General features: G+C 38.0%; 1 protein-coding gene across 3 annotated transcripts in view; it reads right to left on the bottom strand.

The window, feature by feature from the left end:
- Positions 1-914: 914 nt before the first annotated feature.
- FRMD3 (FERM domain containing 3) overlaps positions 915-17409 on the bottom strand; it is a 178454-nt gene continuing 161959 nt past the window's right edge. For 2 of the 3 annotated variants that reach the window (XM_048504705.1, XM_048504707.1), the window contains exons 14-15: positions 16996-17139; positions 915-4748 (exon numbers count right to left, since the gene is read on the bottom strand). In XM_048504705.1, coding sequence (XP_048360662.1) covers positions 4150-4748; positions 16996-17139 — 743 coding nt within the window. In that variant the 3' untranslated portion in view covers positions 915-4149. The remainder of the gene's footprint in view (positions 4749-16995; positions 17140-17409) is intronic. The other variant, XM_048504706.1, reaches the window with a different exon arrangement.

Here is a 17409-nt window from a genome sequence, read left to right as displayed (position 1 = left end):
AAATGAGATCTATGGTACCTGCCGCATGAACAAGTCCACTGCATACATGTAAAGAATCAGGGCAGCTCAAATTGTTTCCACAACAGCAAGAATGTTTTTGATGGTATTCCTTTATAGTACCTAGATTAAATTCTGATTCATTAAATCATCAATTCATTAAATCTTCACTGCATATTCATAAGAACTTGAAGGGTTTTTTTGAGAAATTATCAGATTTCCCAATTAATTATTTTTACGAAGTGCTTAAAAGTGCTTTAGATATTAACCACAAATTACTCTTAACTTTAGTGTCTACCATAAATATTGACTTAAAACTCTGAGATTACTGTTAAACATCAGCAGATGGCACTGTCTCATGATCTGCTGGCTTTACATACTTTCTGTGAGATGTTTTCTGGGAATGTAATTCCTAAAGTGAAATCAAAAGATTATTAGAACAATTGAACAACTGTGATTTTATAGTGTCACATCTGCAGTCACCTTTTCTTGACATGTTTTCAAGAAATAAGGAGGGAATATTATTAGGATCCCTTTAAAGCATACTTCATCTCATATGTAAATGGAAACAAACCCTCAAAAATAGGTTTCTAACTTTTAAAAAAGAAGTGTACAAGTTGGTTCTTCAAACACAAGGCATACAGTGAATCTCAAACATGAATAATAACAAACACAATATCGTGAACAATGTGGCTTATATAAAGATCTTTGTGTGTTCATTTCTCACATTCTGATTCTGAATACTTCCAGTGTATCTTCCTGTAGCCATCTTTCATCATAATATTTTGCTATAATATTCTGTTGTGACATTCAGTTCTAAACATTTTATGCTAGATTATCTAGTTTGAAGACTTGATCATTAATCAGTTCTTACTAAATTTCATGGTTATGATCAAATCAGCAATAACCCACGCTACTATTCTTTTAGCAAATAACTTTATTGTATAGTAAAAAGCATATAATTGCAGAGTGGTTTTTTCCAATGTATTTTTATTAGGGAGTCCTGTTATATTAACATATAAAACAATCAAGGTGTTGACATAGAAATATGAAATCACTTTACAAAGATAAGGCTTGAGTCTATTGGTACATTTCCCCCAAGGTTTTTGTATTCTTGTGTTGTTTGCATTTAAGTGAAATAAACCCTATTTAATTCTTCCCAGAGTTGTGTTTATAAATATTAGACAAATCACAAAAAAATTTCAAGTACATAATGCTTTACAATATATTCCAAGCACAGACAGAAACACACAATACTGTACCTATGAACTTTTCATACACCAGCTCTGTCATTTCCAGACCATTTTGGTCTATGCAGTACATGCTATAGATTATATACACCCTCCCCCCTCAGTTGATTCTAATTTCTGTTCTCTTGAAAAGATGTAATTTGTACTCATTATTCAATGGATATCACCTTAGGACAGTTCTAAAGGGCCAAAGGTGCGTATATACATCTATACATTCCATGTACATGCACTTGCATTGAACTCTACGTGTATTCTTATTGCAGTCCATTCCTTGACATAACTTGTCCCTCATGCAGTTCTCCCCCCACCCCTTCTCTCATCAACTTAAATCATACTCCTAATGATTTGGGAGCTCTATGACATGGACAAGACTACATTATAAAACTCCAGACCTAACTGTTTATAATTAAGGAGTAAATTATATAAGGGTTCAGAACAGAGCTTGACTTTTTTTAGTACAGCAAATCCAATGTTATCTATTTCTATAACAATTCCCTAAATGACTGTTCTTTTTGATTTGGAAACCAAAGATCTTCTTAATGGATTTTTGTTTCATAGGAAAAAATTCAACTAGAAGTTACCAATGAACTAAACATGCATCAAACTACTGATAAGCATTTATTCTCAAAAGGAATGGATATGTTACGAATGGCAAAATTTGAAGGTAAAACCACACCTTTTTTGGGGGACTCAGAAGAACAGCTCATAAGGTTAAATAAAGAGAAGGATAAAGAAAGAAAAACCACAATAGGCAGAGTGCCCAAACTAGCTCAGTGCAGAAAAGAGAAAACAACCTACAGACTTGTACCATGATTCAGTAATTTATTCAATGCATGGGATCTCTGCTGAGTCTCTACAAAACTGTGAATCAGGGAATCAAAGTTTCCCCTAGAGAATTACTGAACTTTTTATTGTGCAAATTACAGTCACAATCTGATGCACCTTAAAGTACATCTGGGTTGTATAGAAATCAATAGAGCTTAATGATTCATGTGAGCTAATTTGTGCCATACTTCTGTTTTTACATGTCAAATATGTTACTTTCATCATGGATAAAAACCCCTGAAGACTTAGTTGCCTCAACAACTTCTTCTGAGGGCAATTTATATTCACATTCAAAAGAACACTATACTCTGATCAACTCCAGAAAAGTAAAATAATAAAGAACCACCATTCTAACAGCAATAATGGAGCTAACATGTTTTCACACAGGAAAACTATCAACTGGCAGCTGTGCAGGGATTATCTGAATGAGAATTCAGATTGGTATATGGATGACAGAAGGAAAATCCTGTATCCAGCAAAGTTGTACAATACAAAAGGCCAAGTTGGACACTGGGGTCATTGATAATCTCTAAACACATGAGGTTTATGCATTTATAGCATCTTAAGACAACAAAAGATAATCACATACCACCATCACATGGACATGAATAAATCATGTGAATCTTTTACCACTCATAACAGATAAAACAGATAGCATGCGCAGGAATAAAACATGAAATGATGACTCTGGGATTTATTATGAAACAGTAATGAATGGAATCAGAGACTAAGAATTTATCTTCAAATGATTGGGAATCTGGGCAGGATGCTTTTCACAGAGATTGTCTCTATTTTTAGAGACCGGTGTATTTTTAACTATTATCTATTTACGTACACCTATCTAGGCATTGATTTTATTATTCATTTTTCCTGTTATATACAATAATCTACAATTAATCCAAAATTCCCTAAATCTCTTACAAAACTGTACTTGCACTGCCTTGCCAAGACCACCCATTACCCCACTGATGTATATGATGACAAACCACAATAAAAACTAAATTGCCACCTTGTCAAAAACATCTCTCTCTTTCTCTTCCTTGTAAAATTGTAAGGGCTAACCAGCACATTAAGCCAATTTTCTTGCCTGTTTCTATGAGTGCGAGGGTGGCATTTACAGGAAAGAATTGGTAAATGGGAGGGGTCACTGAAACAAACTGATTGTTCTTTTCAAAATTATCCTCTGGTCATTTCCCATAAGCCAGCAGGGTTTTCTTCAGTCTGGGAGTCTGGGAAATGGCCCAGGGGGGTATGTGAAGGGAAGAATCATTAGGCAAATGAAAAGTTGAGCATTCATTCCTGTCTGCCAAGCCCCCTGGCCCTACGCTAGTATAACAAGGCAAACATAACACTGGAAAGCTAACATTGCTTCTGAATGTTCAGTTGAACCCCAGATACCCAGCCTTTGAATACCTGGTATAATTTCATCTCTATCTCTCAGGCCCTGTCAATACTTAAGTGAACAACCTACTTTTTTCTGCAGCTGTTTGTCATCATGTACAGATTTGTAAGAATTTTCATTCTTCATTTTTTTAAAAAAATTGCTAAAACATTTTTAAAATTCTTGATGTGCCCTTGTGCATTTTTTACCAATCTGTACACTTAAATATCTTCAGAAGTTGTCTTTGCTAAAAATTTACCAAAATCTTGTAAACACATAAAAATATTTTGTAAATGAAAAATCAAACCAAGAAATAAAATCCCAGCAATCAACGTTGCTTGTATAGGCATTGGTTAGTAGATTGTTTCACTAAGGAGTATATTCAAAAACATCACCTTCTCTTTGCTGTTAATGCTGTTATAATGATACAGGTGAAAAATTGCAGTTCTGTAAAGTTATTAACAAAATGATACAATGTAAATCAAATAGCTTTTTGGTTATTCAAAGGCCACCATGTAGCTAAGCCAGCTATCTGATGATGGAAAGAAATATTACGAATTTTGAAGTCCACTATTGTTCAAAAATGAAGAACTACTGGCTGATGGCCCTGAAGATGTTTGTGAGTAAGCACCTAGTACTGCCTGAAATTCACGAGTTTTGAATATAGCCCTTAGTCATGTCATATAGTTTTAACATTTAAGAGCTATCAAGCAAGTGACTGACAAAATTTATTTTGCAGGCTACCCACTGTCGAAGAGGGCAGTAATATTCAATGTGAAACTGCTGAAACTCTGGTGTCTGTCGGATTTCATGGAGAAAGGAGATATTGACGTCTGATTCCAAAAGCACAAGTAGCAGAGGGAAAACAATTAGCAGTATTCCAAGCCCAACAAGAAGAAGTCTGGAAAAACTCTTCACAACAGCATTTACCTTCAAATTACCCATCAAAAAGTCATAGCTCCACCTAAGTGCTTTCCGAGCTTCTTTCAGCTCCTCTTCCTCTGCAACCAAAAATGCATTTTCATCTGCCTCCAGTTCTTCAAATGAATCTGTATCTTCTTTCCCATTTTCTCCTCTAGGAGAGGTTTGAAAAAGCAGGTCAATCTCCTCATCATTGACTGGCGTGGGAAGCAAGCTGGTGCTTGGGTTGTACACCAACTCAGAAATAGTTAAAGGGTCCTCTTTGATTTTCTCTTCTTCTCCAATAGAAAGGTCTGAACTATCCTCTGCTTCCTTGGCAGGAGAGCTCGATAGCATAGGTACTGAAACATCATCTTCCTTGGGCAGCTGGATACCTGTAAAAGTAAATAAGTTCTTAAGCAACATGACAGCGCAAAAAAGTTTCCAGTTCTTAAGCAACATGACAGCGCAAAAAAGTTTCCAGAAACAGCTACTCATAGTCTCATTTAAAAATTTGACCGAAAGTGGCATTTTACTTTTCTATAACTCATTTCAAAAGTTGCTTGAAAGGAGCATTCTACTTTTCCCTAACTCATATGAATCATTACTTAGTTTGAAGCAAAATCTGTTTGTAGTATCACAATCAAAATCCACATTTTGTGAGACAATATTCAGATATTACCTTGCCAGGCACAATACCTTGCCAGGCATGGTTTTGAAGTCACTAGTAACTATGGCCCTTTCCCGACTGCCAGAAAGGAGCCCCTGCACCGTGCAGGAATTCCCTTGCCGCGATTGGAGGGCTTGGATGCTCGTTCGCCAACGTGAGGAGACATCGCGAGCTGGCCCCTTACTTGAGGCTGCATGGGAGAGGCGGCTCCGCATGGAGCCGCCTCATCCCCGTCTCCCTCACACTAACCTCGTCATCCTGCGTTGCTCTGCTGGACTCCTAAGACCCGCCCACGCTGTCCTCCGACCTCCAGAGGTCAGAGGACAGCGAGGGAGGGTCTCAGCAGTCAGGAGGGAGGTTTTTGGAGGCGGCCTGATGCCGCTCTGGGGGAGGTGGAGGGGAGCCAGGTGGTTTTTTTAAAGGAGGCTTGGAGGACCTTGACATGGATCAGGTCCACAGTAAGGGAATTGGTAAGACTTTCCACTCTCCCATACCTTTTTTCCAAACTTAAACAGTACTTTGGAACTGCAGATTTTCTCCACTGGGGCAAACCTACAGATTTGTAGTCAGGATCTGTATTTTTGCCCCAATAAGGAAAAACCCACTCTATAGGGCCATTTCTATTTAAGAAAAGGGCAGAGTCAAGATGATACCCCTTTCCCCCAGCACAGTGGTCCCCATCTAAATTGGGGTCCTGTTCCAGGAGCTCATACCCAGATCTACCAGCAGCTAATCAGGTCTGGACCTCAAAGACTTAGCTCAATTCCTTCTCTCAATAAAATGAAATTCAGAAAAGATGTCTAGGACGCCATCAGTTTTATTTTAAGCAGGTTTAAAATCAGTGATGTATTATGAGATCTCTGGGTACAGAGGGGAAGTCTTATAAAGAGAAGAGTGCTGATCTAATCCTGTGGCCTGTTCTCTTTCCCTCTGCACTTGGTAACATTAGTTGTCTCCCTCTTCCCAGACTTGACCCCATGTGATTGGATAAATATGATCAACACTGTTATCATCTTGTAAGTACTTCTTTTGCACATTTTGCTACCACAGTTAAAGGAGGAAAATGGGAGATTTCAAATAATTAAAGTACAATGACAGCTCCAATTTTGATATCCATCTACATAGCACTGTTGCTCTGTTTGAGCTATTTCAGAGAAACATGGAAGTCAAGCAAGCACTCATGGAAAAATCAATTAAGAATGCCAGCCCCTATTAACCAGACTCGTTCATTAATAATGTATTGCGGAAAGTGCACCTTTGCTGCTGCCTGCCCAATAGAAATATTTATAGGTTCCACTAGCCTTGAAAGGCCCATTTTAAGATGGAACTTGAAACATGCCTGGTCCACTTTACCTGAGATCAGCAAACACTGGTTGTGAAAGAAAGGCCCCTTTCACCCACGCAAAATAATGTGTTTTCAAACCACTTTCACAACTGTTTGCAAGTGGATTTTGCCATTCCACACAGCTTCAAAGAGCACTGAAAGCAGTTTGAAAGTGCATTATTCTGCATGTGCGGAATGAGCCAAAGTATCATGTAAGTTAACATGGGAAAGGAGTAGGAACTAAGCAAGGGATCCAAGCCACACTTGTTAGTTGTAACCAAAGAGACCCTTCCTTGCAGTGATAAAAGCAAAAAGTATTGTGGAGAGACATTCTCATTTTTTAATATTCAACTTTATTAAAATAAACAAAAAAAGGGACAAAACAGAAAAGTAAAACAATATACAAATAATTCTAACTGGGTAAGTGCATTGCATAAATTTCATGTTTAAAATAATGTAAAACATTACCATAAATTTTGCTTATAGAAGACCGAAAAGAAAAAAGAAGTTTAGAAAATAAAAGGCCAGAAAAAAAGAGTGTTAAATGGGTTACAAGATTCAGGTAAGAGTAAAAAGGAATATTTAAAGATATGGTAGAGAAAATAGAAAGGGGTTCTAGTCCCCTTTTCATTTTTGTTAATCCAGTTTCGCTTTAGTAGCAGCTCTCTTCTGCCTCCACCACAGAACCAAATCTCTACAGTTACTCCAAAGGAGACATTCAAAGTAAGTGCCTTTTATCTAAATTTATCTTTTACAATATTTAATGATTTAATATAGCATGTTGTATTTTTTTCCCATTCTCTACAGAATTGAGTCTAACTGGAAGAGTAGATGAAAAAAGGAAGAGCCGTACAGTTTTAAACCTTTCAGTTCACAAAAGAATCAAGATATTTAATATACAAGTCCCATGTTTTTTTAATTGATCCAGAGTTCTTCCTAATTTACATGTTAAGTTATCAGTGTTCATAATTCTATAAATTTTCTTCTCCCACTCTTCAACTAGTGGTGGTGATGTTGATTTCCACTGCTTCGCAATTTCTACCTAGCATTCACAATCAATTACAAAAACAAGGTATCAAATTTCGGGAGTTTCTTGTTATTTGTTAATCCTAATTTTAAAAATCTCAAATTTCATTTCTATTTTATGTCTGAAAAATTTTCCTAGTATATTAAGCATGTCCTTCCAAAAGTTATTTATTGCGGGACACTCCCACCGCATGTGGAGGAATGTTCCTACCTTCTTGCATTTCCAACAGAGGTTTGAAGTACAACTTTTTATTTTAAATAACTTTATTGACATATAATACCACCTATAAAACATCTTTTGAAAATTTTCTTTTAGACTCACTGAGGCTGTAAATTTATTATTTCTCAACCAGAGGACCATTCCTCCAATATGATGTTCCATCCCATATCTTGCATCCAACATATCATGGCATCTTTGACTTGTTCTTTTTCAGTTTTATATTTTAGTAATAAAGAATAAATTTTCTTTATCAATTTAGTATCATCCTTTAGCAAAAGGGTCTGAAATTCATTTTCTATTGTCTGGAAACCCCAATTTTTCATATCTTTTCTATAAGCTTCTTGAATCCATATATAGCTGAACTAGTGACACTGTCTGTCCTCCAGAAGTACTTCTGACCTCTCTTTTAGTTCAATGTTATTCTTTTTCAAAATATTTTTATAACTATAGCATAAATTCTTCTCAATAAATTCTCTAATCTTCAGTTACTCTACACTAGATATTTATTTATTTATTTATTTATTTATTTATTTATTTATTTTGTTTATTTGATTTGGGAACTGCCCACCCCCGAAGGGCTCTGGGCGGTGTACAGCAAACACAAATACAACAGTACATAATAAGTTCAAAAAGAGTAACACCTTATTTAGCAGTAATGGGCCAGACCACTATAACATTGTCTAGGCATGGCAGGAACAATAACCACATCTTTTAAATATTTCGCGGTCCCACTCCTATTAACCTGCCTGGCAATGCTGAGTGAAATAACATCCAGGAATAAAGAACTCACCCTCTTACTTACAGAAGCAGCAGGCTGTAGCTTGCTGCCCCTTGCTTTTCAGGGTCTCCCAGGCGCATAGTCTTAGAGTTGGACCAGTAGAGAATGCCACCATTTTTAATGCAATTTAAAAATGCTTGGAGGCTGGGGGTACTCTTATTTCCTCCCTCCATTTCTTTTCCAAGTGTTAAAAAAGTTGCACCACCACTACCCTTCATGGCTATTTTGGCACTTGAAAAAGCAGAGGGAGAAAAAAGGGGCTCCTCATCCCACTGTGGTGTGAGACCCACATTATTGTTAAATTGCTTTAAAATGGCAGTACCGCCTATGGGTCAGATTCATCAATGTCATTACATCTAGTTTTGCACTAAGGATAAAAAGTTACTACAAATAATAACAGTGGCTTCCGTGACCTAATAAAATGATTAACCACTAAATCACTGTACCCACACTGCTGAACAGGCAAGTAAACTAGCACTGTAGTGAGCAAAGTGCAATTTAATAAGTGCAAAAGTTTAATACCAATTATAACAGAGAATCTGCTTATATTGCAAGTGTCAGGATTGTTATTTGCTGAGAGGGGGTATTGTTGGGGAGAGCTTTAGCTTTTTACAGGTGCTGCTTATCTGTTTCTCTGGCCTTGGAACTCTGCGGCTGGGACTAGCTCTCAGACTGGACTCTTTCTACTGCCCTGGTTCACATGTGGGGATGGGGAGTTGCTGCAACATATTATCAACAATTTTGGCACCCTTTTGCCAAAACTGTCTTCTGCTGTCTTTCTTCAATAAAAACCTTGAACCCATCAAGCGAGTTATTGTCTGAACGGGGAAATTGACAGCAGACCAATAACCAGTACTATGTACATACACATAAAACTACTGTCAAGAATCTCAATATAAAAGCCTCAAGAATGTCCTGCATTTCTAACTGTAACTGGTGCTTGGTAGATGCAAATTAGGCTGAGACTACATCAAAGAGTCTCAGCCACATCCAGTGTTGCTAATAGGCTAGAACAAAGTCCAAGGATTGCTGCTTGTCATGAAGGTCCCAAAGATTTAGGGTTCTTGTGGTTGCAATCCAGTGAGTCTTGGACTAAATGAAGCAGATGGTATAAGGTATCTATCCAAAGTGGGCTCCACAGTAAAAACCATGTTTTCATATACTGAGTTCATCAGCAGATCACATTACAACAATCATTATTGCAGCTTGCCTCAATTAAACAGTTGTTTCTGTTAAACTACTGTCCCCATGAAAGTCTAAGCAGTACCCATCACACTTCAGTGGCCTCATAAGTTCATTAATTATCTCAAATGAGTGGGTGCAACCCACACAGTAGAATTCCCACCAATACATTGGCATTTGGCACAATTAAGGCACATACAATTACCAGATGGGCCTGACGAGCATTCACATCTATGCAGGCAGATTTTAGCATTTCTTTACAATACTAGCTCAAATCCTTTTCCACATATACTACAGGCAGCACAAGAAGAATTTGGATTTGTACCCCCCATTTCTCTCCTGTAAGGAGACTCAAAGGGGCATACAATCTCCTTTCCCTTGACCCCTCACAAAAAACACCCTGCAAGGTGGGTGGGGCTGAGAGAACTCCAAAAAACTGTGACAAGTCCATGGTCATGTGGATGTGGTGTATTCTAAGCCAGGAAATATTGGATGGGAAAGAATCATGTGACTGACTGTGCCAAAGTTTCAGTATTCATAAACTACAGTGAGGTAGATTCAGCCAAGGGAAAGAAATTACCATCCCACTGCAGTTAGGGCCACACACTTGAAAATCAAGTTTCTAACTAAGTGCAGTAGAGTATAACTCCACGCAAAACCCCAGATCTCTTCCAAATAATTTTAGAGAATTTTGTGAAGCAGCACTACAGTTTTATAGTATAATTTTGATTCAATGACTTTTCCCCAAAAAATAAATTAATATCAGAAATGGTTTGGTTTCTTAGCCTGGCAAACAGTTTGACATCATCAGTAGTTCAATTAATATTACAAACCTGATCAAAATAAATGTCGCAATGCTTTTAAGATTATCCTACCAGAAAATATAAGCCTGTGTGTTACATACAGTTATATTAATTTTATAGAGTCTTTAATGGTTCTGATTATTCCTTTGATCAAGGTTATCTTTTCGTGTCTATGCAACTGGGAGACAGATATTGCTAAATGAAACTTCCTGAGAGTTCCAGTCCTAATATAAAATTAAGATTATTATTTCTCTGTACCCTACTTTTAGCACTGAACATTACATCTAATAAAATAGCATATTCTGAAATCTTGTTCTTCTAAAGTTTTCAAAAAGTTATATGTTTGTAGTATAGGCAGCAATTCTGAGAGTGTTTGTTCAAATGTAAGTCACATTTATTCAATGGGGTTACTCCCTGGAATGTGTTTTAGGATTGCAGCTTTTGTTTCATAGATTTTAAATACTCAGCATTAAACACACATTTATAGAATCATAGTGTTGGAAGAGGTCACATGGGCCATCCAGTCCAACCCCCTGACATATAGGAATACACAAGTGACAGATGACCACCCAGCCTCTGTTTAAAAACTTCCAAAGAAGGAGATTCTATCACCCTCCAAGTCAATTTATTCCACTGTCTTTACCATATGAAAGTTCTTCCTAATGTTTGGGTGGAATCTGTTTTCATTCATCTTTAATTCATTACTCCATGTCCTGGTCTCTGAGGCAGCAGAAAAAAAGCTTGCTTCCTCTTCAACATGACATCCCTTCAAATATTTAAACATCTCTGTCATGTCATTTAACCTTCTCCAGACTAAACATACCCAGCTCCAAAAGTATTTCCTCATAGGGCATGGATTCCAGACTTTTTACCATTTTGGTCACCCATTCACATTATTTCAGACATAACTTGTCCAAACTATAATTGAAAAGTTCTCTTTTTTCTTGATTAGCTCAGAAAGTCAGTAGAAAGAACAACTGAATTTACTGCTCAGTGGATCTTTTTGCTTTTATCCTATTTCTATCCCAGTTCCACTTCTAATTTCTCAGATTTTTATGCATCATATTTCGGGAACAAACACTGTTCAGACATCAAGATAATAATTTTATGTATTAAAAGTGTACAGTATTTGTATGACTATGAAAAGAAAAAAAAACTTTTCAATACAGAAAATGGTATAAACAACTAAGCAAAAAGTCAGCTTTAACTTACCGGCACTTTTAGCTGTGACTCTAGACCCATGTCTTAACAAACGAATGCACACATCTTTACTACAATGATTGACCATTCGCAGATGAATACTTTTCCTTGTTTGGATTTTGACTAGGCATTTCACCATATTGATTTGCTGTATTTTCTACCGCAGCCTCATGAACTAGTCACCCATGCTGACTGTGACCTTTGCTATGTTTCCACTGGACACAACTTAGGAGAGGGCTGCTGAATGAATCAAATAACAGGCTTCTAATATGGCCAAGAGAAATATCCAACCAGAGCACAGATTAGGAAGTTATTTTTAAACCTTTCCAACTGCCTCGTAACACAACAACACAATTAACTTCAAATACCATTCATTTCCTTAGCAGCTGCTAACAAACAGCTGCAAAGTACACACTAATCTACATCTTAACATGTTTAGCACACTAACATGCCAAACAATAAAACCCAATTCAAAAGTTCACAAGTGCTAAATATTTAAGTAAAAATAAAACATTATAGCTTCTCTTGTAGGAGGCTGCTCTTTCATTTTGTAAATAACATTAAACTGACGTGTGGAGGAAGCAGTCCTTTAGACACCTGCAGTTTCCCATGCGTGCACCACACACTTAAATTTGTTCTGTATGGTTTTGTGCACATGTGTACTTGTCCAAAGTACACCAAACAAGCAGTAAATAATATTTCGTTTTCAAAGTGAGATATAACAAATCAGCAAGGATGAAACTGAAAACCTGCATTTTATCTATGCAATGGACAGCAAAACAAATCCTTCCAGCTAGGAAGGATTCAGGTGCTGATATCATTGGGCAGCCATTGAGCCCCCAGCTGGATGCACTTCTGACCCCCCAAATTTGCTGCTGTGCAGCAGATGCTACAAATTTGTCTCCACGTCATCTGGTCAATGGCAACAGAATTGGGCTTTCCAGGGGATACATGTTGTGGGCAGTCTTTCTTCTCCTGCAAGACAGTAGAGGGAGGAACAAAAGGGCAAATGCCAAAAGGCAACCAAGTCCCAGCATCACTCTTTTTGCAACCACTCCTAAAGAGAGATGAATGGGCAGGTGGCCCTGGCAGCTCCTGTATCTAGCTGCCATTGTACTCAGCTCACCAAGCCTCACCTGGAGAAGGGTGTCGACAGACTACAGTATATCCACAATGGGGTGATCAGAGTGGTCTACGGTTCAGAAATTAAGCCCTATGAGGAAGAGATTTATGGGACTGTTGGCATGCGGAAGATGGAACAGACATGTTCTTTCTTACTCCAAAGGGCAGAACTAGAATAGATGGACATTTCAGGGAAGTCATTTTCAGCTAAACTTTGGAAGGAACATGCTAACTGTAAATGCTGTTCAGTCATGGAACACACTGTTTCCATTCCAGGAATATGCAGTAGGCTTTCCTTCATTGGTGGTCTTCAAGCAGAACGGCCAACTGCTGGGGTGCCATAATTGCATATTCCTGCACTGAGCAGCGAGTTGCACTAGATGGCCATTAATGTACCTTCCAATTCTAAAACTCTGATCTCTATAATCTTTAAGTCGACATGGTGCTCTGCTGCTTTCCTGGGAGTTTCTTCAGTGCAAAATGAGAGGCTGACCATAGGGCAATTTGCCCAAAGAGGAACTATGACAAGTGGACAAAGTTTGATTCAAAATGACTACACGGCTTGTAAGAATTTACCAAATCAATTACATTGAGGGAAGTAGCAGTATGCTAGAGTAACTATCATTTTGCTAACGCCAGTCAATAAAGTGCATGCTGACTCTGGAAAATGGCATGAAACGTGTATGCTTACTGAGCAAAACACATTCCAATATAATTTTGGGGAAAATCTCTCACATTTGTATATTTCAACTAAATATTTCTGCAGACTCATAAATAACATGCTGTGATGGACTGCAAGAAAAAAGGTAATTTGAAGTGCAATTCTGTCTAAGAAAAGAACTGTTTACCTTCACAGTGTGGCACAGGAAGCCTAGAAACAGGGGAGCCACCTGATCGGTTATGACCTTCTGCACTCTGATAGGGTAAGTAATAATATGATGCAGAGGAAGTGGACGGGGGAGAGGTTAGCTCCCTGTCAGTACAATCAAACAGGTTTTTGGTCTGGAGTGTTTCTGCTGTTAAGAACTGTTTGCCTTAACTAAATAAAAACTAAACATCTCTGAGGGAATATTTCTGTCAAAGTATGTACCAGGAATTATTGTTTTCAGCCTGAGTGTTGGAAAGAAAGTAATTATGCACAGACCAAGTATACTGGAGAAGGATTTATAGGAGGGCCAAATGGAATGGTCATATAAACTGGGATAGGAATATCTTCTAGGTAGAGAAGAGTTCCAGTCTACTAGTGAGTTTGTGGTATACAGATTTACTTTAAGTTCACTTCAGTGAGGGATTTGTTTTCTTTTTTAGGGTTTTTCTAACAGGAGGGCTGAGTGTATAAGTACCTAGCCCATGTTAGGGCCCTGTGCATAGAACAACAAGCAGTACCAACTAATATAAAGGAACTGCACAAACTGATTAACATTTATGAAAACCAACATCTAAGCTGAACTGTAACTGAACAATCTTCTGTGCTGAAGAAATAAAAAAATCTAAACCTCTGTGCCAAGCTCTTATGTAATTAATGTATATATTTATCTTGCCTTCTGCCTTATTTGTCTCATCCATTCATCTCCAAGTTATTATTTCTCCCTTTCCCATCTCCTTCATCTGTTAAATAAAACTAGGTTACTGTTTAAGTTTACTTCTGCCTCAGTATATTTATTTTAGTGTACCTTAGTGAGAGGAGTGCCTGAAAAGGAAAAATCAATGGGTATCCTTCACCTTCTGGGATGTGTTACAGGGCTGAGGGAAAGTGCTTTCTACCTTACACTACCATCATTCTGAAGCACCTCAGTCCGTAAGGGGAAATAGGTGGGGAAAATCTGAAAAGTCTGGTCAGTGAATAGTTTCCCTGCCTTGGTGATATTGGAAACAGTGGGGGGGGGGTGTCAGTCACACTTACATACAAGAGATAAAGGCTGTAGTCCATAAGCAATCTCTTTCTAGAGAAGAGAGACAGGCAGAGAAATGAGCCCTTTTATGCTTTGGCCAAAGTTGCTCACTTTTCAGATATAAAATCTCTATGTGATGTTGCTGATGCCGAACACACCCCTTGGAGCAGTTTATAAGATATTAAAAGCAAGTGACTGACTGCGAAAAAGTGGAAACCATGTTCTATTTATACACGCATAAAATTGTGAGGGCCTCACAAAGTCATAATCGTATTCCCTGATTCACAGACAAGCCGTCCGAGGGGATCAAATGGCTCTACAAGGTTAGTGAATTAGGTTCAAGGTCAAGCAATACAGTCTGCAGAAAATAAATAAGATCAAGTTACTAGAGGAAAAAAACATGTACTGAAGAACAGATCGTGCTGAAATCAAACAGCTGAGTCAGTCAAAGAAATAAACTGTCAGCATCAGAAAAAAAAGATGAAACATTTAATCCAATTGCTGAAAATTATTACAGCATCATAATATCCAGAATATATTTCTAACAAGTAAACACCCAAGTCAGTCAGGCCTGTTTCACTCCAATGACACCAGATACAGAAAACTACAGCATGCCATGTCTTCACCTCTATTTTCCCACCAAGAATTGTTGTTAAGTGCTCACACTAGTAACCCATGTTGCAGGAATGCAAAAGTGCAGAGTAACCAGAATTACCTTTTTCTCCACTGACTGGCATAGTAAACTAAGGTTTAATCTAGGTTTAGAATCCAGGCTACCGAAAGAAGTGGTTCACTCACACATGTATACTTCGCTAGGAGTTGGAGTGAATTGAGTTGTGCATGAGGAAGGGGAGGAGCTAGAGTTTCCAACCTCCAAGTGGGGTATGGTGTTCTCCCAAAATTACAACTGGTATCCAGACTATAGAGAACAGTTCCTCTGTAGAAAATGGCTGCTTTGGAAAGTGGACTCTACGGCATCACATTTCTACTGAGTTCTACACTCCCCAGGCTCTACCCCCAAATCTCCAGGAATTTCCTAACACAGAGGTAGCAACCCTAGGAGGAGCAAAGCATGTGTCCTTTCTCATTCAGGGGAACTGTGGATGAGAATGATCCCAGAAGAGATATTAAAATCATTCTGTTTTTAAACAAATACTGCTAACAATTTTCTAAAATATTGAGAAACACTCAATTTTGAGGAATTCTTTCTTTTAGAATTACATTAATTGGAACTGACACACATGCACTACAACCAAAAGGAAGTTTGGTGAAAACAGTTAACACAATCTTTTGTCTTTGTTCCCATTAATTTGTATTCCAAGGTATTTGTATTCCAAGGTATAGTGAATACGGAGATTCCATTTAGATACTGTGCACAGTGCCACACCTATGCTAATTTCTTACCAGAAAAATATAGTTTCCTTACAATAGAAATGAAACTTTGCTATATACATATATATGTCTGTGTGTATTAGAGAGAGAGAGAGAGAGAGAGAGAGAGAGAGAGAGAGAGAGAGAGAGAGAGAGATACACACACACATATATATATATATATACAACACACATATATATACACACACACAGGCTCACACACACGTCTGGAGCTCTCCATAATGCAAGCACTACTTTTGAGGATGTCACAGAAAGGTTATAATACAATAAAGTTGTACCATGTTTATTTGCCTCTTTTTATTTGCATTTGTAAGACTCCCCTTCCCTGATAATGCTTGCATTGTTATTATGCAATTGCTGCAGGAGTTGATTAGAGTTACCATGGAGCTAAGAAGTGAATTGCTGCCAAAATGTACAGCCTGTCCAAGTCCCTGTCATCAGCAAAACAACCTTATAAGAAACATGAGATCACACAGACCCTAGGTAATTCCACAGCTTCATCAGAACTATATTAATAGTTCATGATTCATGAAATCCTCTCAGCTGGAGACTTCAAAAGCATCAATCCTTGCATGATTCTAATGACTAAGGGAAAACCAACTGTTATTAATTTAAGGCAGTCTGCACAGGTACATAAAAGCACATTAAATAAAGAAAGCAGAATTAAACAAATAAGGATTATTTTTGATACTTCAATGGAATATGCACAGGTCTGCCATCAACAAGGTATACATTTTATTCCCATAGGTCAATGTGCAAACTCAAAGAAGTTTGGAAATACAACACCCAGAAGAGAGTCTTTAGGACAAAGCATAATGGTTGTAAGTGAAGACTTTGAGCACAATCCCAACTAAATTATGACTATGCTCCTATGGCACAAATTCCTTTCAAACTTCTGCCAGCCTTCTTGGTCTTCTCCCATCACACACATAAGTGCTCAAAATAGCTATATATACCATCACTATTTCAACATATATGCAAAAAACAAAACACTAGCCAACCCATACCCAGGTCTCCCCACACCACCACTCACCAAGACACCTGGGGGCACGAACATGGGAGGGAGAATCACGTGGCATGGAGAAACAGCCAGATTCCCAAGCTGTAAGACTTCCAGGAAGAAACACAGGGATGGGGTCATGCTGGACCAGGTGGGAGCTGATGGCAGGGTCTTCCCCTGCCAGATTATAAAAGGAGCAGCACTAGTAAGAGCAAGGATCCAGTAGCGGAAGCACCTCAAACAGCTAGCTAAAGAAGATGCAGGCTTTGCCAGGTTTAAGAAACCAGTAAGACAATAGTCAAGGAGCTTTTCATGAAAGATATAATATCAAAAACATGCTGTAGAGGAGCACAGTAGACAGAACTGTGAGCTTTTGCTCAATATCTGTAGTCATGCAAAAAGGAGAACCAGGCAGGAAAAAGGGGAAAGAGACATAGAATTACATGC

Source organism: Sphaerodactylus townsendi, linkage group LG07, assembly GCF_021028975.2.
Source record: "Sphaerodactylus townsendi isolate TG3544 linkage group LG07, MPM_Stown_v2.3, whole genome shotgun sequence".
Lineage (NCBI taxonomy): Eukaryota > Metazoa > Chordata > Lepidosauria > Squamata > Sphaerodactylidae > Sphaerodactylus > Sphaerodactylus townsendi.
The sequence above is the reverse complement of the archived record's forward strand: the minus strand, read 5'-3'. Positions and strand labels throughout refer to the sequence as shown.